Raw genomic sequence first — 20,104 nt, 5'->3', positions numbered from 1 at the left:
ACAACTAGGAAACGCGTAAATAAGGGTACAAGAAACTCATGTTGTACCCTCGGTACAATGTAGAGTATGCATAAATTAAAGGGTACATAAAAAAGGATCTTTATATTAAGCGTACTCTTCATAAAGAAATAATGCATTTAAGAAAGGTTCCCCGTGAGATTTCTCTTTTTCTTATATACAATAAGTTATGCAATTCATACATTGAGAACGGTTAGGCCGATTTGGCTAAATTTTTTTTAGTAGGTCGTAATTGCCAGGAGAAGATTTTTACGAAAGAAAATTTTGGGAAATCATCCGGGAAAGTCGGGAAATTGGAAAAATAGAAAATTGGTCTTTTTGTATGGAATTTTTTGTGCAATTCCTTCGGAATGGCTTTGGAATGGAAAAATAGAAAATTCTAAGTGGAAAACTCGGAAGAATCCGGAAGAACGCGAAAAATTTGAATTTTTTTCGATGAAATTTTGCATTTTATCGCATGATTTGATGATTTTGGACGATGTAAAGGTGGAAAATTCGTTGTGAAGCCTGGAAAATTTCGGATAATTGTGAAATTCATTATGAGCATGAATCAATTGTGAACAATTTTCTCCTATGTTTCATTAGCATATAGGATCCATTTTTGCGTTAAATGGGCCAGGGACCGATCTTATTTATGGTCCGATTTGCATGAAATTTGGCATGTAGCAAGCTTATTGCCAGGATTAACATATATGATACTTTTTTCTGATAAGTGGACCAGGGACCGATCTATTCCAGAATATCTTATTTATGGTCCGATTTGCTTTAAACTCGATACCCGTATTATACATATGCGTAGAATAGAATTGAGTCATTGTTTTACAGTTCGAAAGGTGTTTCAAGGCGAGGCAAACATGCGGGTATTGGCTATTTAACAATACTTATTACACAGGCCAACAAAAATAGAAAACAATTTGATGCAGCAAGTGTTAACGCTATTTTTGACGTAAGCATAAAGTTTCCATCAGCTCCAGATTATAAGAAAAACGAGGTCAAAGTATCAAAAAATCGCGTTTTTTGCAATATTTGAGAAGCTTTAGCAAAGAAACAAAGGGTGGTAGAACCTCCCGCTTAGACTTAGATTGAAGCAAAAAATCTCAAATACTATTCCTGCAAATTCCTGCACTTTTGCTTGATGGTCACTTATAGTCATTTGTTGAATAGGAAAAACTGTTTTTGGAAGTTTGAGTACCTACGGCAATTAAGAAAAAGGTGTTAGACCCTTCCACTTAGGCTTAAATTAAGGCTTCGACTTCTGACTTCAATCCCTGAAAAAACCATTCCTGTAAAAAGTAAATGAGTATAGGTGACCATCAGGGCAAGGTGCAGGAATAGTATTTTCAGGGATAGTAGTCTGTAGCTCTAGCTTTAATTTAAGCCTAAGTGGAAGGTTCTACCACCTTTTGTTTCCTTGCTAGAGCTTCTCAAATATTGCAAAAAACGCGATTTTTCGACACTTTCACCACATTTTTCTCAAAATCTGGAGCTCATGGAAACTTTATACTTACGGGTTCGTAATCAGCACAAAAAAGTCTATCAAAAACAGCTTTAACAATTGCCCCATCAAAATCGGTGTTGCCCTGTGTTACCGACACTAATTGTATAAAGAGAAGCTCTTTTTTTATAAGAGGTGATCTCGCAAACGGCTGTACCGAAATTTGGACACCTACTGCAGACTTTCGATATATTAAGGGAGAGTGGCATCACCTATACATATCGAATTTCTCATACCGTATATCTCTGGAAGTGTTTGTGGTAGTATCCTGGAAATTGGTATACAGATTTAGGCTACTGGAAAAGGCGTGGCGCTTTCCAAACATATTGAAACTTTTACCTATCTGTAAATATATACCTCCAGAATACGGTGTTTTTTCCTTTTTCATAATACATTTTTTTGTTAATTTTTTGTAGAAATATAGTTCATTTTGCATCAAATGGCATTAAATGCATCAAATTTTGGGTATGCAGTTTTGTAGTTCACTCAATTTCGGTATCATAAAGTGCAAGTTTTAAATGGCTATAAGTTACCGTTGATTTTTGACAATTTTATTCGCTGATGATGTTGCGCATTTTCTCCGTATAACGAATGCGTGATATTGTTTTTTTTGTATTGGCAAAAATGCCGAAGAGTGTCAGTATGTAAAATACTTATTCTGGTGGGTGGACTCCTCCTAAACGACCGAAAGGATGTTAATGACATTTCTTATGTGATTGTGTAGGTCTCTGTATAGTTTAAGTTCACCAGGTGGCGCTGGAGTCGAGTTATTATTCAAAATCGTATTTGTGATCCGATTTGACTCATATTCGAGATGTATATGTATTGGTAACGATAGGGGCAATACTATGGCAAAAAAAAAGATGCGCAAGGTGGCGGTGGAGCCGAGTTATTGCTAAAAATTGTCAATTCGGAGGCACCAGAGATCAAAGTCAAATTACCCCCATTAAACCAACCATCAGAACCATTGCGGTCCTTGCTTTACATTGACTAAACAGAATGTGGACCAATGATACTCACCCGTTTGGAAATTGCCACCAACTAATACAGATTCAAGACGATTCACTATCGAGCCGCAATGACTTCTTTCCAGTATAACGCGTTCGTCATGCTATTTAAGACGGCAATGGAGGATATGCCTTCTGTCGACCACAAAACCAAACGTGAACGTGAATTGCTGGCGAAAACGTTGGACCAAATGTTTCAATAAAAAAATTTATTTTGGGCTGGACGAAGCTCGCCGGGTCTGCTAGTATAATTTATAAAGGTAATGGTACCTTATGGACGACTTTTAATTTATGTATTGGCAAATTGACATGCATTTCGGCACATTTTTTAGGACAAATTTTGCACAATTTTAAATTTTGATTTTCCATCACTGCTACATATATCAGAACTATCTCTGAACTAGTGCAAAACGCATGCAGAGCGGGACAGTTGAAACTTGCGGTGTAAATGTGCAAATGCTCACTACTCGTACAATACGAAAGTAGCTCAGCGAGAAGACATCCGACTCAAGCATCGTTGGTCGCGAGTTCAAATTGCGGTGGAGGCAGTTGTGAGTTTTCAAGTTTAATGAATTTACATTGTTGCGTGCAGCTTACAATAATTTTTTTTTTTAATAAAATATGTAACAAAAATGGAATCTGTAACAGAAAAGAAAAAAAGGAAAAAAATATCCGAAAATCGAATCTTAAAAACGTGTTCTTATAGTCTATAACAGAACCGGTTAAAACTGTAAACTGTAAAACTGGACACACACACACACATACACACACATGATTCCTTTTGGGGACGGTCACCATAGCTGGGCTCTAAGCTACCGGTTAGTTGCGAAATAAGTCTAAATGAATAAGTAGCCCCCGACGATGAGCGAAAGTAATGGAGGACGGTGTCCAAAAGCTAGCAAGTCCGATGAAGTTCCTGTGACAGTGGCGAGTCGACACCGCCTCTTTGAAGTATGTGTCCCCCTCATCATGCACGGGCTTGATGAGTAACAAAAATCCAGTCGCGACGGATCCACAATGGGCGGCTTCCTGGTCAGCGGCTGTTCACCATGTCAGGTGAAGAGGGTGATGTGAGCCTGCTCTGGCGAGGTGCCAGCAGCGGTGTGTATCAGTAACCAGCCCCTTCGGGCCCTGGTCAAGAAGTGTGCATTGGACGCAGGAGTAGTAGCCTGCGTTGCTCCGGGCGAGCGACGGTCCGTCCGTGTTTTCCGGGACTGGTAAAGCGAAGGACAGGCCTCAGGGAACTGGGGCAGGGCATCGTCCCCTAGGGTATACCCGTTCCTGTCTATTTCGGCCCGCCCCCCTGCACACAATGTGCTGGAGAACATAAACTAATGGAAAAAAATATGAGTAACAATACAAAAAGCAACAATAGCAGCAGCAACATATACGGCATCATAATGAGCAGCGCCACTGAAAGCTTGGATGACGGTAATGGCAAAGTGTCCGAGACAGAGCCGTCCATGAGAACACCGATTGCGGAAATGGACCCTTTCAAGCGCGCATCACGACTGGTTCGTTCGCCTAAAAAGGTGCTCAACGTAGAGAAGCGAGTACGAGCGAGGTCGTCACCACCAGCGTTGCAGGATAGCACGCCACAGGTGAAAGCAGTGTAATCGCGCGGAGAATATATGTCGGAGTTAGGCGATGCAATCAAGAAGCTGATGGATGTAATGCGCCCACCACAGCGCTCAATCAACAACAACATGAGAGACATTCTCAGCCAAATAGCAAAGTTACATGCAAATGCATATGAGGAGTACATCAAAATAAAAGAAGACAGACGGAACGTCCTCATTATGCCCACGACTGCAGAAACCAACCCAAAGAGGCCGCGCGACGAAAACCAGCCGAAGCGAAGAACGCCACCTAAGAAGAACAAAACCACACATGAAGAGGTACCAAGGAAGTCGGAAACCATCTTGAGTAAGGAGACAACGCCCTTCCAAGAACAAATAAAAGGAGGAAGAAAAAGGAAAAGGCTGGACAGCGGTGAAACGTAAACCACGAAGCAGCAAGAAGACAATGTACAAGCCGCCCCACGTCCCGATGCTATAGTTATAGCGCGAATTGGAGATATGTCCTACAGCGACATCTTAAGGGCGGTGAAAAAAGATGATGCATGATGATCCGCACCCAAATAAAGGATTTAAACCATTTCGGTGAACAGTCGATCAGAAGCATCAGGGCGGCGTACGCGGGTACGCAAACGGCGCCTGTAAGCCTTCCCGCGCTAGAGGCAAGGCTACTGCTAGACGCACGGAAAGTAAAGATAGGCTGGGTAGTGTGCAGGATAAGAGAGAAGCCGAATCCAAAAAAGTGCTTTAGGTGTTTTGAATACGGACATCTGGCGAGAGCGTGCAGCAACCCAGAAGAGAAGTCAGTGCTGTCTCAAATGTGGAGAAAAGGGGCACTTCGCGAAAGCGTGCAAGAAAAAACCGACCTGTAGCGCGTACAAGAACAAGGGAAGGGAAAACTCGTATCATCAAGTAGGTAGCCGGAAATGGTAGCAAAAAGTCCAACAATGAGAGTCATGCAGCTAAGTCTGAACCATTGCGAGGCAGCGCAGGAACTTCTCATGCAGACTGTGTACGAAGAGAAAGTGGATGTAGCAATAATTAGTGAGCAGTACAAAAACATGGACGCCGCAACATGGGCATCTGATTGCACAAACAAAGCCGCCATATGGGCCTGTGGAGGCCAAGCTCTCCAATAAAAGCCGCTATTAGGAAAGCCTACTACACGCGGGCGAAGATCTGTGGAATCAACTTCTATAGCTGCTACTTATCACCGAGCGTGCCACAAAGTGAATTTGAAAAACCCTGGACGAATTAGTACGAGAAGCCCTGACTACTACGATGAACGTGGTGGCAGGCGATTTGAATGCGTGGGCGATGGAATGGGGCAGCATCTGTACGAACAGACGGGGATATGCTCGTCTCAAGGCGTTTTCGTTGCTGGACGTAGTGCTGCTAAATACGGGAAACAGGAACACTTTCGAAAAGAACGGTCGTGGCTCGGTGATTGACATCACGTTCGCTAGCAGTTCCTTAGTGCAGTCAACAAGCTGGGAGGTGTCAGATCTCTATACGCATAGTGACCACTTGGCCATTATGGTCGAAATCGGAAACAATGCGCAGAGTCGAAAATGTGCTGCCATCAGAAAGGCACAGACTAGAGGGTGGAAAGTCGAAATACGAAAGAGCTCTTCAGACTCATGATGGAGGGAAATCTTGCCAGCGCAGAAGATACGGAACGACAGGCGGAAATTCTGGTGGGACACATCAGCAAAGCATGTGACGCCGCTATGTGCAGGAAAAAACAAGGCGCTTACAGAAAGCCTGCATACTGGTGGAACGAAGAAATTGACATATTAAGAAGTGAGTGCCACAAAGCGAGGCGGCTTTGCCAAAGGAGACGGGGATCGGCGGAGCACACATGGCTACGCGAATGCTTTAAAAGGAAGCGAAGCGACCTCAAGAAGGCAATAAGAAGGAGTAAATCGTGCTGCTTCAAAGAGCTCTGTGAAAAGGTAGACGAAAATGCGTGGGGTGATGCGTACAAAGTGGTGATGAGGAAAATTAAAGGCTATAAAGGGTAAGCGCCAACCTGGCCCATCCTACTAAAAACGTTGTGGAAACTCTCTTCCCTTCGCAAACTCCAGAAGAACGACAGCTGCGAGTAGAACAACCTGCGATAATGAACGCACCATTAGTCACTGACGAGGAAGTAACCCAAGCACCAGGTCTGGATGGTATTCCAAACAAAGTTCTAAAGATTGCCATTAAGCACAATACCAGCCCGTTCACTGACTTATTTGAGCGGTGTTTGCGAGAAGGAGTCTTCCCAAAAAAAAAAAAAAAAAAAAAAAAAAAAAAAAATCTGGAAGAAGCAGCGGTTGGTTCTGTTGCAGAAACCGAATAAACCTGCCGGGGAACCAAGCTCGTACCGACCGCTATGCATGTTGGACACGCTTGGAAAAATACTGAAGCGACTAATTTGTGTACGACTAGAGCAACACCTAGAGGAAGAATCCTCTGGTCTCGCCGACAACCAATATGGATTCCGAAGACAGAGGTCAACCGTCGACGCAATTAAAAAGCTCACTGATATCGCAAGCAAGGCAATCGAAGGAACTAGATGGATGTATGGCACGAAAGAATACTGCGCGGTAGTAACGTTCGATGTCAAACATGCTTTCAACTCGGCCTACTGGCCCCACATAATAAGCGCCCTGGAGTGCAAGAAAACACCGCCCTATCTGCTGAGAGTTGTTTCCAACTACTTGACAAATAGGCTGTTACTCTACGACACCGATGAAGGACCGAAAAAGTATGTTGTGACGGGTGGAGTACCACAGGGCTCCGTATTGGGCCCACTGCTGTGGAACGTACTCTACTATGGCGTACTGCGCCTACCACTACCAAGGGAGGTACAAATCATCGGGTACGCTGACAATATCCTAGTAACAGCAGTGGCTAAGGAACTCAACGAAATAGAGATTCTATGCAATAATACTGCGCAAAAAATTAAAAGCTTCAACTAGCGGGGCAAAAAACTGAAGCGGCGTTGATTGCAAGCAGGAAAAAGGTAGGAAATGCTACGCTTAACATTGGCGGGTATAGCATAACGACACAGCAGTCGTTGAAGTACTTGGGCCTGATGATAGACGCGAGACTCACAAGGCGCACATCGGCAAAGCTTGTGAGAAAGCGGCAAGGGTTACGGCGGCGCTAACGAGGATAATGGCCAACATTGGCGGACCAAGTCAGAGCAGGCGAGCACTCCTAAGTAAAGTGAGTCGGTCTATACTAATGTGCCCATCTGGGGGCCAGCGCTCCAGCAGAAAACATATGCCAAGACATCGAAGTCAGTGACTCGGCTAAACGCTACCAGGGTTGTCAGTGCGTTCCGCACGGTACCATACGAGGCCGTTGGAGTCATAGCGAGCATCATGCCACCAGATATAATGGCCATGGAACTTAAGAGAATTTTCGACAAGTCAAGAAACATCGGCAGGCGACTAACAGCTGAAGAACGGAAAGAAGAAAGACAGACTAGCTTAAACGAGTAGAGACGCTGGGATGCGCCACGAAAGGAAGGTGGACGCACATGCTAATCGGTAACGTTCAAGCGTGGGTTGAGAGGAAACACGGCGAGACTGATTACTATCTAACGCAGAGAATATCTAAGCAAGTACGGACACTATGACGGGACAGTGTTCCTTTTGCGGTAGTAGCGGTGAAAACGTGCAGCACATTTTCTTTTCCTGTCCGAAGTATGACGCCGACAGAGCAGACCTACAAAAGGTGATAAACGATCGAGTGGCGCCAGAAAACATTGTGCACCACATGATGCAATCTAGAATGGTGTGGAGTAGTCAAAGCGTGGTCCGCTATAGTTCTTCAGGAACTTAGAAGGAAAGAGTGGCAGCGCAGTAGCGATAACAGAAGACTGAACGAGAGGTAGGCCAGAAAGGCGTGTGTGAAAAGCCAATTGGCAAAGCTACGCCTTGCGACGCACAGTGTTTCGACTATATGGAGGCAGGTGGAAATAATAGTACACCTGCACCGATTTCACTGAAAGTTGACACGTGCTCTAGTTTTACTTAGAAATAGAGAATTGTGAAATTTTGTAAAGATGGGATAATTGCCACGCCTCCTACTCTTGTGGGCGGAAACATTAAATTTCATCCGATTTCGATGACATTTAGTTTGTGGTCTTTATTTTATTAGAAAAACCTAAATATAAAATATGGGGAATATTGGATCACTATAACGTCCAAAACGCACAAAAAATGTGGGCCCAGTCATTGAATGTGATGGAATTTTGGTTAATTTTTGTTTCCTGCTTTCCACTCTCAGAAAACAAAGGTTATACTATAAAATGACTTAGGTGTAAATAATCGCTTTTTCCCAATGTTTAGGTGAGATTTTTTCATTGTTCGAAAATTTCTTTTCGCGAAATTATGCAAAAAGCTGAAAATCAAAAATTAAGAAAATCAAAAATTACATATATTTGCAAAGTCGCGCGCAAAGATCAAATTATATATTCGAAAACTACATTAAATTCTCTAAAGCATTCGTCTAATTTCAAGTCCTGTCGGACCGGTACTCACACTTTTTTCTACTAATAATCTTTAGCATTTACATTTCAAAGTAAATTTTTTAGTAAGATAATAGGAAAGTACCAAATAAATGATAAATACCTTCACCTGAATATGCCACGACATTTAAATAATTGATTACAGTTGAAAGAGAAACATTTTCTTTAATGGGTTAATCGCCAAAGGCAACTAAACTGATTAGTCGGTATGGAGCCCATTTCCGTATTTTTTTGGAAATGTATCGTTCGTGAAGACGGGGGGCGAGTAAATAATATAAAATTTGGTATTTAAGACTTTTACTTTTCCTTCTCTAAGTCCAACCGGTTTTTTTTATCAACTGTCACCATGATTTTTTTCTACCTGCCTCCATATAGTCGAAACACTGTGCGACGTAATACCTAACGGCGGTCCCTCAAGGCCAAACACAAGCTTCAAGTTAAGGGTTTAGTATGTAGGCGCGCTGTCTCGCAAGTCCTGAATTATGTGATAACATAGTCAGGGCGTGGTCCCGATTGAGGTGTACCCTTAGCGGACAGGATGACGAATCGTGCATAACATCTTTGGAAGATTCCCCTCCGTTAAAAAAAAAAACACGTAGAAAGGCAATAGGCCGCTCCCCCTCCGCGAAGTAATGCCTAACGGTAGTGCCACGGAGCGAGGGAATCGGAGCAGGGGTGGGTTTTTAGTGCGGTGAGCCGAAAGGCAAGCCCCACACTTTTCGGCTGGCAATGCTTTGTGCCACCTCTACAAAAAAAAAAATAAATACACGTACACACATACACACACACACACTTACACACAAATATATGTACATATATCTATACATACAAGCTAGCTCAGAAGAAGAAAAGGCCACATCCCTTTCGAGGTGGCAAGAAAGGTGGGACAACAGCCCTCAAGGAAGATGGACGTACACCCTCATCCCTGATTTAGGAAAATGGGTTCGGCGTACACACGGTGAAGTCAATTACCATGTGACGCAGTTCTTGACAGGGCACGGTGCGTATCGGAGCTACTTTGAGCGGTTCGGACGCGACATCTCACCTCTGTGCCCAATCTGCAACGTTAACGAGGAAGCCTGCCATGTGTTTTTCAGCTGCCCGCGCTTCAACGCTGAAAGAATGAGGCTAGCCGAGGAAACTGGCGAAAACCCAAGCCCGCAAAATATCGTTGACATCATGCTCGTATCTGAGCGAAATTGCAATTGATTGCAAACATGATCTCCCACATAAACTGGCGATTGAGGGAAGATGACGACAGGCACCGCATAAACTTGTGACCAAGGACATGACTTAGGGCTCCCAGGTACGTACTAAACTACTAGCTGACCCGACAGGGGGTGTGTTCATGTAAGACAAATACGGGGGCGGGTCAAGCAGATGTAACTTCACTTACTGCATCAGGACTGAACTGACTTTGATCTTAGTGCTCACACCGCTTCCCGCCGCAATACTTTACGGTAGTACCGGGGGGAAAAACGGTACAGGACGGTAGGAGGTTTAGTACGGGTTATAGTCCCACACTGACGGGTACAGGCTTTCGATGCTTCCTCCTCTTAACCAAAAAAAAAAAAAAACAAGCTAGCTCATAGTGTAGGACGAATTTGATGATGCACGTGGCGTCCATGTGGCGATTTTAGAGCCCTCAATAGTGTGACGGTCCCAGACAGATATCCGATACCATATTTGCAGGACTTCACTAGCGATTTGAAAGGTAACACGATATTGTGAAGCTTTTCATCAGGTCCCCGTGAATCCAGATGATATACCAAAAAAGACGATTATTACGTCCTTCGGCCTTTTATAATTTATGTGTATGCCCTTTGGCCCACGAAATGCCGCGCAGACGCTACAGAGACTCATCCACGAAGTCCTACGAGGACTAGACTTTGCGTTCCCGCACATGGACGATATTTGTGTAGCGTCTTCGTCCCCAGAGGAACATCTATCCCATCTCCGTCAACTTTTCGATCGCCTGCAGCAACATAGCCTACCGATAAACGCCACAAAGTCTGGCTGACTTCCAAAACGTCAATTACTTTGCATACGTACAAAGTATAAGGTTCCACAAAGTCGAACTACAAAATATTGACAATGTATACTGTTCCAAAACGCAGCCGCAAAGTTATCGAAACGCATCGCTCGAGCAATCAGCGCATCAGAAACAAAGTTGATGCTTCATTTGTTATTGGTTAGCGTTGGTGTTTTAGAAATGGAAAATTCAGAAAAATTGTTCATTGCTATATTGAATATTTAAAATATGCAATGTATATGGTTGCAATGTGTCGCAACTCTGCATATACAAACAGTTTGAATACCACAGTATAACAGTTTACAAACATTGTATTGATACGTTTTGGAAGTCAGCCTCTGTATTCGGAAAAGCTGAAATCACGTTTTTAGGTCACACCGTTTCTGCTGAAGGCGTAAGAACACTACAGCAAACCGGACAAGCTTTTCGAGACCTCGAAAAACCAACTACCTTTAGTGGTCTTAAGCGGTTTCTAGCCACAATAAATTTCTATAGATGATTTATCCCACACGCTGTTGAAGCGCAGTTACCTCTGCTGGCCATGTGCCCCGTAAACTTAAAAATACGACCGCTCAAAACTGAACTGGATAGAGGCCACCACTGCAGCGTCCGAAAACTGCAAGGCCCAGCTTTTGAATGCCTCCCTCCTAGGACATCCGTCTAAAGAAGCCGAGTTGTCCCTATGGGTCGACGCATCGGACAAAGCCGCAGGAAGAGTTTGCGACTCATCCACAGGCAATATCAGGCCATTTATCACCAAGAGATTTTGTGCAGACGTGCTACGAGCAACTCATGGGTTATGCCACCCAGGTACACGCGCTACTGAAAAGCAGGTTCGTTTGGCATGGAATCCAAGTATTGGGGACAGTAAAGCCTTCGCGAGATCGGCGAACAGTGTCAAAAAGCAAAAATCATTCGACACACATTCTCACCCCTTAAGCGCAACGAATCGAGTGACACGCGATTTGATCATATTAACGTCGAGGTGGTAGGACCGTTTCCTCTACATGCCGGCAAACGTTACTGTTTCACACCTATCGACCGCTTGTTAAGATGGCCGGAGGCTATTCCAATACCAGACATGACCGCGCCAACCATCGCTAAGGCTCTAATGACTAACTTGATTGCAAGGTTTGGAGCGCCAGCCGTCATTACATCGGATCAGGGTCGTCAATTCACCTCCATTCACCTCTATTTACAGAGCTAACTAGAGCACTTGGCATAACTCACCTAAAAACAACACCTTACCATCCGGAATCAAACTGATTGGTGGGAAGGTGGCATCGAACGTTAAAAGTCGCAATTTTGTGCATTAACTCAGACCGCCGGACGGACTTCCTACCGACTATACCCCTGGGCCTACGTAAAGTATACAAGCAGGACCTAGAGGCGTCACCGGCGGAATTAATTTACACTACAACACTGCGCATTCCCTCAGAATTTTTTGTATACGACAGCCGGATTAAAACGCAGTCAGAATTCGTCACCGAGCTTCGAAAAGTGATGAACTCAATTAGACCATCTAGCACATCTTGGCATGGTTCAAGGAAAGTCTTCGTCCATCCCGACCTTGCAACTTATCAAAACGTCTTCGTAAGAAACGAATCAGTGCGTCCATCATTCTGGAAACCATATGAAGGACCCTATAAAGTCTTGCCAAAAGCAGAGAAGTACTTCAAAATTGCGATAAAAGGTAGACCGGTAAACATTTCCGTAGACCGAATGAAACCAGCATACCTACCGAACGAAGACTCGTCGCCACGGAAGATCCAAACTTTATCGACTGGGCTAAAATCACGCCGAGTAACCTTCGTTACAGGCAAGCAAGTAGTACAAGCAAGCAACAGTAGTAAGTGTTCACCCAGTCTGGCGGGGGATACTGTGGTAACGCTAAGCTTCGTTACGAAGAACTAGCTAATCAGCAACCCTTTTTCTATTACCTTTTGTATTTTAGTTGTAAGCATTTCTTATCCTTTTTCTTCCTTTCCTTCTTTCTTTTTCCTTCTTCTAATTTTTTTTTTTATGGAAGACGACACGTTTTTTTAGCGAGGACGTAAGATTAAACAAATTACTTTGAGTTTCTCTTTTCGGATTCAGGTATACACTATACACCTTAAGCAATTAAATACATATACATGTGATATTGTGTATCGAAAAATATATAGATGTGACCCACCACACATATGCACATACATATGTATGTATGTATATCGCATAAAACGATTTAAAAAAACATTTCATCTTCTTTTTATTATTTGGCGCTGTAACCGCCTAAGCGATTTTGGCCGAGTTCAGCAAAGCACGCCAGTCGTTTCTCTTCTGTGCCAACTGACGCCAATTGGAAACGCCAAGTGAAGCCAAGTCCTTCTCCACCTGATCTTTCCATCGCAGTGGGGCCTCCCTCTTCCTCTTCTACCAACAGCGGGTTGAGTATTTTCAGAGCTGGAGCGTCGGTATCCATTCGAACGAAAAGACCAAGCCAGCGGAGCCGCTGTATTTTAATTCGCTGCACTATGTCCATGTCGTTGTAAAGCTCATACAGCTCATCGTTCCGTCGTCTGCGGTACTCGCCGTCGCCAACGCGTAAAGGCCCGTAAATCTTCCGCAAAATCTTTCTCTCGAACACTCCAAGAGTCGCCTTATCGGATGTTGTCATTGTCCATGCTTCTGCGTCATATACCAGCACGGGCACGATGAGTGACTTATAGAGCGTGGTTTTCGTACGTCGAGAGAGGACTTTACTCCTGAATTTCCTACTCAGTCCAAAGTAGCACTTGTTGGCAAGAGTGTTTCTGCGTTGGATTTCCATGCTGACATTATTATCGGTGTTAGTGCTGGTTCCCAAGTAAACGAAATTCTCTACTTTCTCGAAATTGTAACTGTCAACAGTGACGTGGGTGCCAAGGCGCGAATGTGCTGTCTGTTTGTTTGATGACAGGAGATATTTCGTCTTGTCCTCATTTACCACCAGACCCATTCGCTTTGCTACCTTATCCAACTTGGAAAAGGTAGAACAGACTTCGCGATTTTTGATACCGATGATATCGATGTCATCGGCATAAGCCAGCAATTGCACGCTCTTGTAGTAAATTGTTCCCGAGCGGTTCAGTCCTGCAGCTCTTATTATCTTCTCCAACATCAGATTAAAGAAGTCACATGAAAGGGAGTCGCCCTGTCTGAAACCCCGTTTGGTCTAGAACGGCTCGGAGAGGTCTTTCCCAATTCTGACGGAGCTGGTGCTATTGCTCAACGTCATTTTACACAGCCGTATGAGTTTTGAGGGGATGCCAAATTCAGACATAGCGGCGTATAGGCAACTCCTTTTAGTGTTGTCAAAAGCGGTTTTAAAGTCGGCAAATAGGTGGTGAGTGTCGATCCTTTTCTCGCGGGTCTTTTCCAAGATTTGGCGTATTGTGAATACCAGGTCTATGGTGGATTTGCCAGGTCTAAATCAACACTGATAAGGCCCAATCAGTTCCTTGACGGTGGGCTTCAGTCTTTCGCACAATACGCTCGATAAGACCTTGTAACCTATGCTTAGAAGGCTGATCCCGCGGTAGTTGGCGCGAATGGCGGGGTCACCTTTCTTGTGGATTAGGCAGAGCACACTTAAATTCCAGTCGTCGGGCATGCGTTCATCTGACCATATTCTGACCAAGAGTTGATCCATGTACTCCTCGCCGCCGTACTTGAATAGCTCAGCTGGCAGGCTGTCAGCTCCAGCAGCTTTATTGTTTTTCAGCCGTGTTATTGCTATTCGTACCTCGTCATAGTCAGGCGGTGGAACGTCGACTCCGTCATCATCGAGTCCGAGTCGATGTTTGGGCCTCGGAGTGTGCGTACGTCTAAAACAGTGGAAGCGTGCCTTCCGTCCATCACAACATGATCGATTTGGTTTCTCGTTTTTCGATCCGGAGACAGCCACGTAGCTTGATGGATCTTTTTATGCTTGAACTTAGTACTGCATACTACCATGTTTCGGGCCCCGGCGAAGTCGATCAGCCTCAATCCGTTGTCGGACGTTTCGTCGTGGAGGCTGAACTTTCCGACGGTGGTTCCAAAGATCCCTTCCTTGCCCACCCTGGCATTGAAGTCGCCAAGCACGATTTTGATATCATGACGGGGGCAGCGCTATACGTGCGCTCCAAGCGCTCATAAAGGAGATCCTTGGATGCCTCATCCTTCTCTTCCGTCGGGGCATGGGCGCAGATGAGCGAGATGTTGAAGAATCTCGCTTTGATGCGGATTGTGGCTAGACGCTCGTCCACCGGGGTGAACGACAGTACTCGGCGACGGAGTCTCTATCCCTCCACAAATCCAACTCCGAATTTGCGCTCCTTTACATGGCAGCTGTAGTAAACGTCGCAAGGCCCCAGACATTGCTTGCCTTGCCCCGTCCAACGCATTTCTTGGAAGGCGGTGATGTCAGCTTTTGTCCTTACGAGGACATCAACCAGCCGGGCAGAGGCACCTTCCCCATTGAGGGCCCGGACATTCCAGGCGCATGCCCTCAAATCGTAGTACTTTAAACGTCATCCGAGGCTTTGCCTTGCTTCTTCACTGGAAGTGGTTTTTACGTGGCGGGTCCCAAACCCAGCGCACAAGCCATTGCTGGGACGCGGGTGGTTTCGCAACCAAATACACGTTTATATAGCGAGCCGCTTGCTCCAAGCAGACACCCGCTTGCAGCCGCACCTACTGGTGAACAGACGCTGCAGACTTCAGCGAGCCCTTAAACCGAATAAGTCGGAGTGGCCTCACCGAAGCTCCCTCTCTTTCTGCCGTGACCCAAGGCTCCACTCGGATTGGTTACCGCATCTTGCACGTGGGTTGCTCACGTTGCCCAGAGTGCGTGAACGAGGACGCAAGAGTCGGGATTGAATATAGCCATGCAACTGTAACTGCATACCCAGCGCAACGACTATACCGCATTTAGCTATGTTAAATCAGAAAAAAAAATTATTTTTTATTAGTTGATCGTTGGCCTCAGAATAAACGATAGGGTATTTATTTTTCACCAAGCGAAACAGTTTGGCTCTTTTCAGCAATACCTGAGGTTTAAAATACTATTTCATTTAGGTCTCTATTAATTTTCGATCGGTAGATACAAAAAATATATATATGAAAGCAATATATATTTCTTTAGTTGAACTTTGTCCTTGGAATTCAAGGTCGAAAAAGTGTTTTTGAAAAATGTGAATAATTTTCCCCTATTCATCAATATTTCGGCTTTATAATGCCGTTTAGTTTATGTCTCTATCTGGTTTGGATCGGGAGATATTTGATTTTGTCCATTTTTTCCTAAAACAGAACACAGTGCGCCGAGCTGGGAGGTAACAAAATATTGCCCCGTAAAATATGCAACAGCAGAATTTATACAAAACTTCATAGCTGAATTGCTAAATAGATTAAATTGTTACCAAGGTAAATACTTAGAATTGCGGTTACAAGAAGTGGTGTTATTTTTCGGTAGCAAAATTTTCCGGTGTCAAAATATACAGTAATAAGCAGAACAGGCCTGTAAGAATGGAAATTTAAAGCAACTCCAATTCGTACTGTCATCAGGTATGTAACTTGAGAATGGAAATCGCTGCATCTTTTAGGCACATCAATATTACATAGTTAAATCCCAAACTAATAAAACGAGGTGAAAACATGGTTTTTGCTAAATGAGTTTATGGGTTTTTCCCAAATTTTTGGTCGATTTTTTTTTTTGTTAATTCTGGTATTTCGAATATCGAATAACCCGGGGTTTTCATTTAGAATATTTATGCATTTACATCTTAAAATTCGCTGTAAAATTAATATATTTTTATTCTGTTGAAACCGCAAACATAACCTTTTAACCCTCATCGGTTGGTGAAATTCGTTGATGTTGCTGTTTTGTTGTTGTTGTAGCCCAGATCGGATAGTCTCTCAGTAGTTGTCGTCAAGCTCAACTAACGGGAGACCGAAGAAGCGTGCGCCTCTATGGGGTCTGTCCATACGGACAAAGGCATCAGTTGAGTTGGGTTTTGTGAGCATGCGAAGAGATATCACGAGTCTTGGGATGTCTCTCCGCATGCCGGACACTCATTGGGCACATCTGCATCAAGTCTGCTCAAGTATGAGTTCAACCTACTGCAGTAGCCAGAACGAAGTTGGGCTATTGTGGTGCGGGTCTTCCGAGGCAGACAGTGTTCTGTCCCGTCCACGTTAGGTGATTGCGTGCCCAGAACGGCATTCACAGGTCGAGAGTCTACATAACTTGAGACCGACTCCCTGTGAATGTCGTTCAGGGCCTGTCTGTATGCGGTTGGGTCCAGCGGTTGTTTAATGAACCTCTGGACTTCGCCCGTCAGTTCGTATCTCTGACATGCCTTGGCGAGGGCTCCTCTGCAAGCAAGTGTCTGTTCGGGTGTCAAAGTCTGTGGCTCCCTACTACGAATTGCTTGCAGAGCATTGTGTTGTGCTCCTTTATAGAGAGCATTTGCGCCTCGTCATGCAGGTGATGTTCTGGCGAAGCTGGGCTATTGTGGTCCGAGTCTCCCGAGGAAGACGAAGCTCCGTCTCGTCCACGTAAGGTGGTTGTGTGCGCAGAAAGGCATTCACAGGTCTGGAGTCTACGTAACTTGGGACCGACTCCCTGGGAATGCCGCACAGGGCCTGTCGATATATTGTCGAGTCAAGGGGCTGCTTTACAAACCTCTAGACTTGGTCCGTTAGTTCACGCGGGAAGTTTTCCTTGATATCGAATTCAAGCGATTATCGGAATTTCTCTGGCAGCGCTTCGATTTTCGATGAATCACTTTCATGTGTTACTTCATTCGTGGTTTCTGCTTCCTCATTTTCTTTCTTATTCTTCACTCGATGATTCTTGGCCCGAACTTACACTACGAACTCAGCCTTGCAAAATCCCTGCACGGTGTTGGTAGATTACATGGCAATCCGTGCACAGTGCAAGAGTTTTGTAAGACTTAGCGAATGCCTGTATTGTTCGAAAACTTTTATAATTTTCGTAAAATATCAGAGCGAAGAATGCTGAAATGACGTGGCTTTGTTGCTTGCTAGTCATGAATGGTCATGAAAATGCGCGAAATAAGCACACAGGCAAATACACACAAATAAAAGACGCCATGGTATGCGTACCAAAAATTTTTCCACTTGCCGAAGGAGGTGCTGGTACCAAACCTTACGTTTCTATGTATAAATTTAGGGGATGCTCATGATGCTCCTATTTTACTCTAGAAGTATTGTGTACATACATATATTAATCAAACAACTTGTTAAGTATCCTAAGAACATTTCAAATTTAAATTATCTAAAAAAATCGCACAAGCATGGCAACAGTAGCTTTTTATAAAAATCACCAATATTTTTGCCAGTTTCACAGCGCTCTAATAGCGCATTTCAAGGTCATTGAGCACCCTGAATTGGTTGCAGTAAAAAACTGAAAGTTGGTATAGGTATTACAAATATCAAAAGGAAAAAACTAAGGGGGTGCCCCGTTTTCTAGGATGAAAAATTTTTTCCCCATACAAAAATACAATCAAATTCCCATTCGAAGATTCCTTTTTGGTATACGTATGTTTTTCAAATTGGAGCTAATCAATGTGCTTTGGAATCAACTAGAGAACAGTTTTTTTTAGGCATTCTCGTTTAAGCATACGCTTTAATACCCTTTAGAATAAATTTATTAGATATGCGTTTATGTAAAATATCTGCACATTTATCATATGAGTTTTTTCTTAATTTCGATTTTTTTATTCACGAAATTATTTGATTAAAAAGTAAAAGTAAAGTAAAAACCCGGAAATATTTATCCAAACAATTGAAATACATATGTATATGTTTTAGAAATTGTTTACCAACTTGAAACTTGCACTTCATTTTTTTTTAAAGATTCTGATTAGAAAGTATGAAATTTTGGTGAAAATTTGCAGAATTTTGATAAATTTTGTACAAACTTTGAAATGTAAATTTATATGGTGTTTGTTGTATTACCAGCTAGACTTTTGTAAAACAAAATAATAAACATTAAATAAACAAAAGACAAATAGCCAAAAAATCGGTCAAAATATCCCACTCCTATTATTTTGAGGACAACTGTATATAAAAAGGAAAGGTTGCGGTTTTTAACAACAAAGCAAACAAAAAATAGCTGTTCCCAAAACTTTTGAATATGAATTAGACATAATGTTTGCTTTACTATTAATCTAAATAACTTTATTTCATTCAATTGTCTTTTAAATGAAAGTCATTATGGCTATTCATCTAAACGCGTAAAAGCCTCTTAACCCCGTAAGCCTCATAAATAAACCGATTTTCCATGCAAAATTAAGTAAGTTGACGAGGTTTATATGGTTACAAGGCATTTACGCATTTAGATGAATTGCCCTAATATTTTAATAGTTTAATTTACTGTAAGCGTTATTCAAGCGCGAAAAATTAAAGGCAAATATCCGGTTAACGGTGTTTCCTGAATTTTAAAATTAAGAACCGTTTTTTTTTTTTCAAATTGTCTCTTTTAGAACAACACCCAGTAAACATACAATGTTGGCTTTAAAGAAATGTAATAGCCGCGTGTGTCTTATGATAGATTCAGAAACAGCTACCAAATAAAACAAACGCCAGCTACAACATTTCAGTATTTTGTATTACTTTCCGTTTTTTCACAGCTACCACCAGCAGTTAGTACAAGCATATACTTACCCTCTTAAGCGTAAAATGTTCGGTCCTTAAATGTTCTGGTATTTCCAGCTCTTGTCTGAACACCTGTGGTTGCACGCTTTGTCGGAAACCATCAAGAACCCCCTTGAAAGTAAATTTTTTCATTTTCGTGTAAGTACAATTTTACTTTGAAGCGCTAACGACTCGTTTGATTTTCGAGTTCTGAAAGTAAAACACAATACAATGTAGAAATTAACGTTTATGAAAAAGTTGTGTTATCAATACGTTCGTATGTACTAGGGATGTTGCGAATGTGGAATGCGAATGTGGAATGCGAATGCGGATGCGAATATCTAAAAGCTAACATCCGCGGATGCGGATGCGAATGCGGATGTCAAGTATTTTTAAGAAACAATTAGAATCTAGCATAATGGCGAGATCGTTGTTTAAACAGCGCTTACAAGCCAAACCAGATGTGTCAGGTTTTTGTAAAGCTTTTTAAAAATAATTCTTCATTCCCATTCCTTCGGCTGTTTCAGAATTTGGGGAATCTGTAACTTCATCAGCGTTTTTCGATTTTAGTTTTTGTAATTCATTTTTAATCCTTTCTTCTGCGACTGGTTTGAACAATTTGTGCTTATAGCGAGCTAAATAAGTGGATATGGAAAGGAGAGCTGTCAAACTATCGACGATACTATCGATAGTATCGATAGTCTGGTCACATGAAATAACTATCGATAGTTTTAGTAGTAGTAGTAGTAGTAGTAGTAGTAGTAGTAGTAGTAGTAGTAGTAGTAG

At 43.0% G+C, this 20,104-nt stretch overlaps 1 protein-coding gene across 1 annotated transcript in view; it reads right to left on the bottom strand.

Annotated features, from left to right (window-relative positions):
- The window catches only part of LOC118755845 (syntaxin-binding protein 5), a gene marked incomplete at its 5' end in the record, with an annotated part of 814,838 nt that overhangs the window by 633,497 nt on the left and 161,237 nt on the right, over positions 1–20,104 (bottom strand). Inside the window, 1 exon segment of the mRNA XM_036490656.1 lies at positions 19,349–19,528. Within this exon segment, the coding sequence (XP_036346549.1) occupies positions 19,349–19,471 (123 nt within the window).

Source organism: Rhagoletis pomonella, unplaced genomic scaffold, assembly GCF_013731165.1.
Source record: "Rhagoletis pomonella isolate Grant_MI unplaced genomic scaffold, Rhpom_1.0 Rhpom_scaffold_00002, whole genome shotgun sequence".
Lineage (NCBI taxonomy): Eukaryota > Metazoa > Arthropoda > Insecta > Diptera > Tephritidae > Rhagoletis > Rhagoletis pomonella.
Note: the sequence above shows the minus strand (reverse complement) of the source record. Positions and strands in the feature narration are given on the sequence as shown.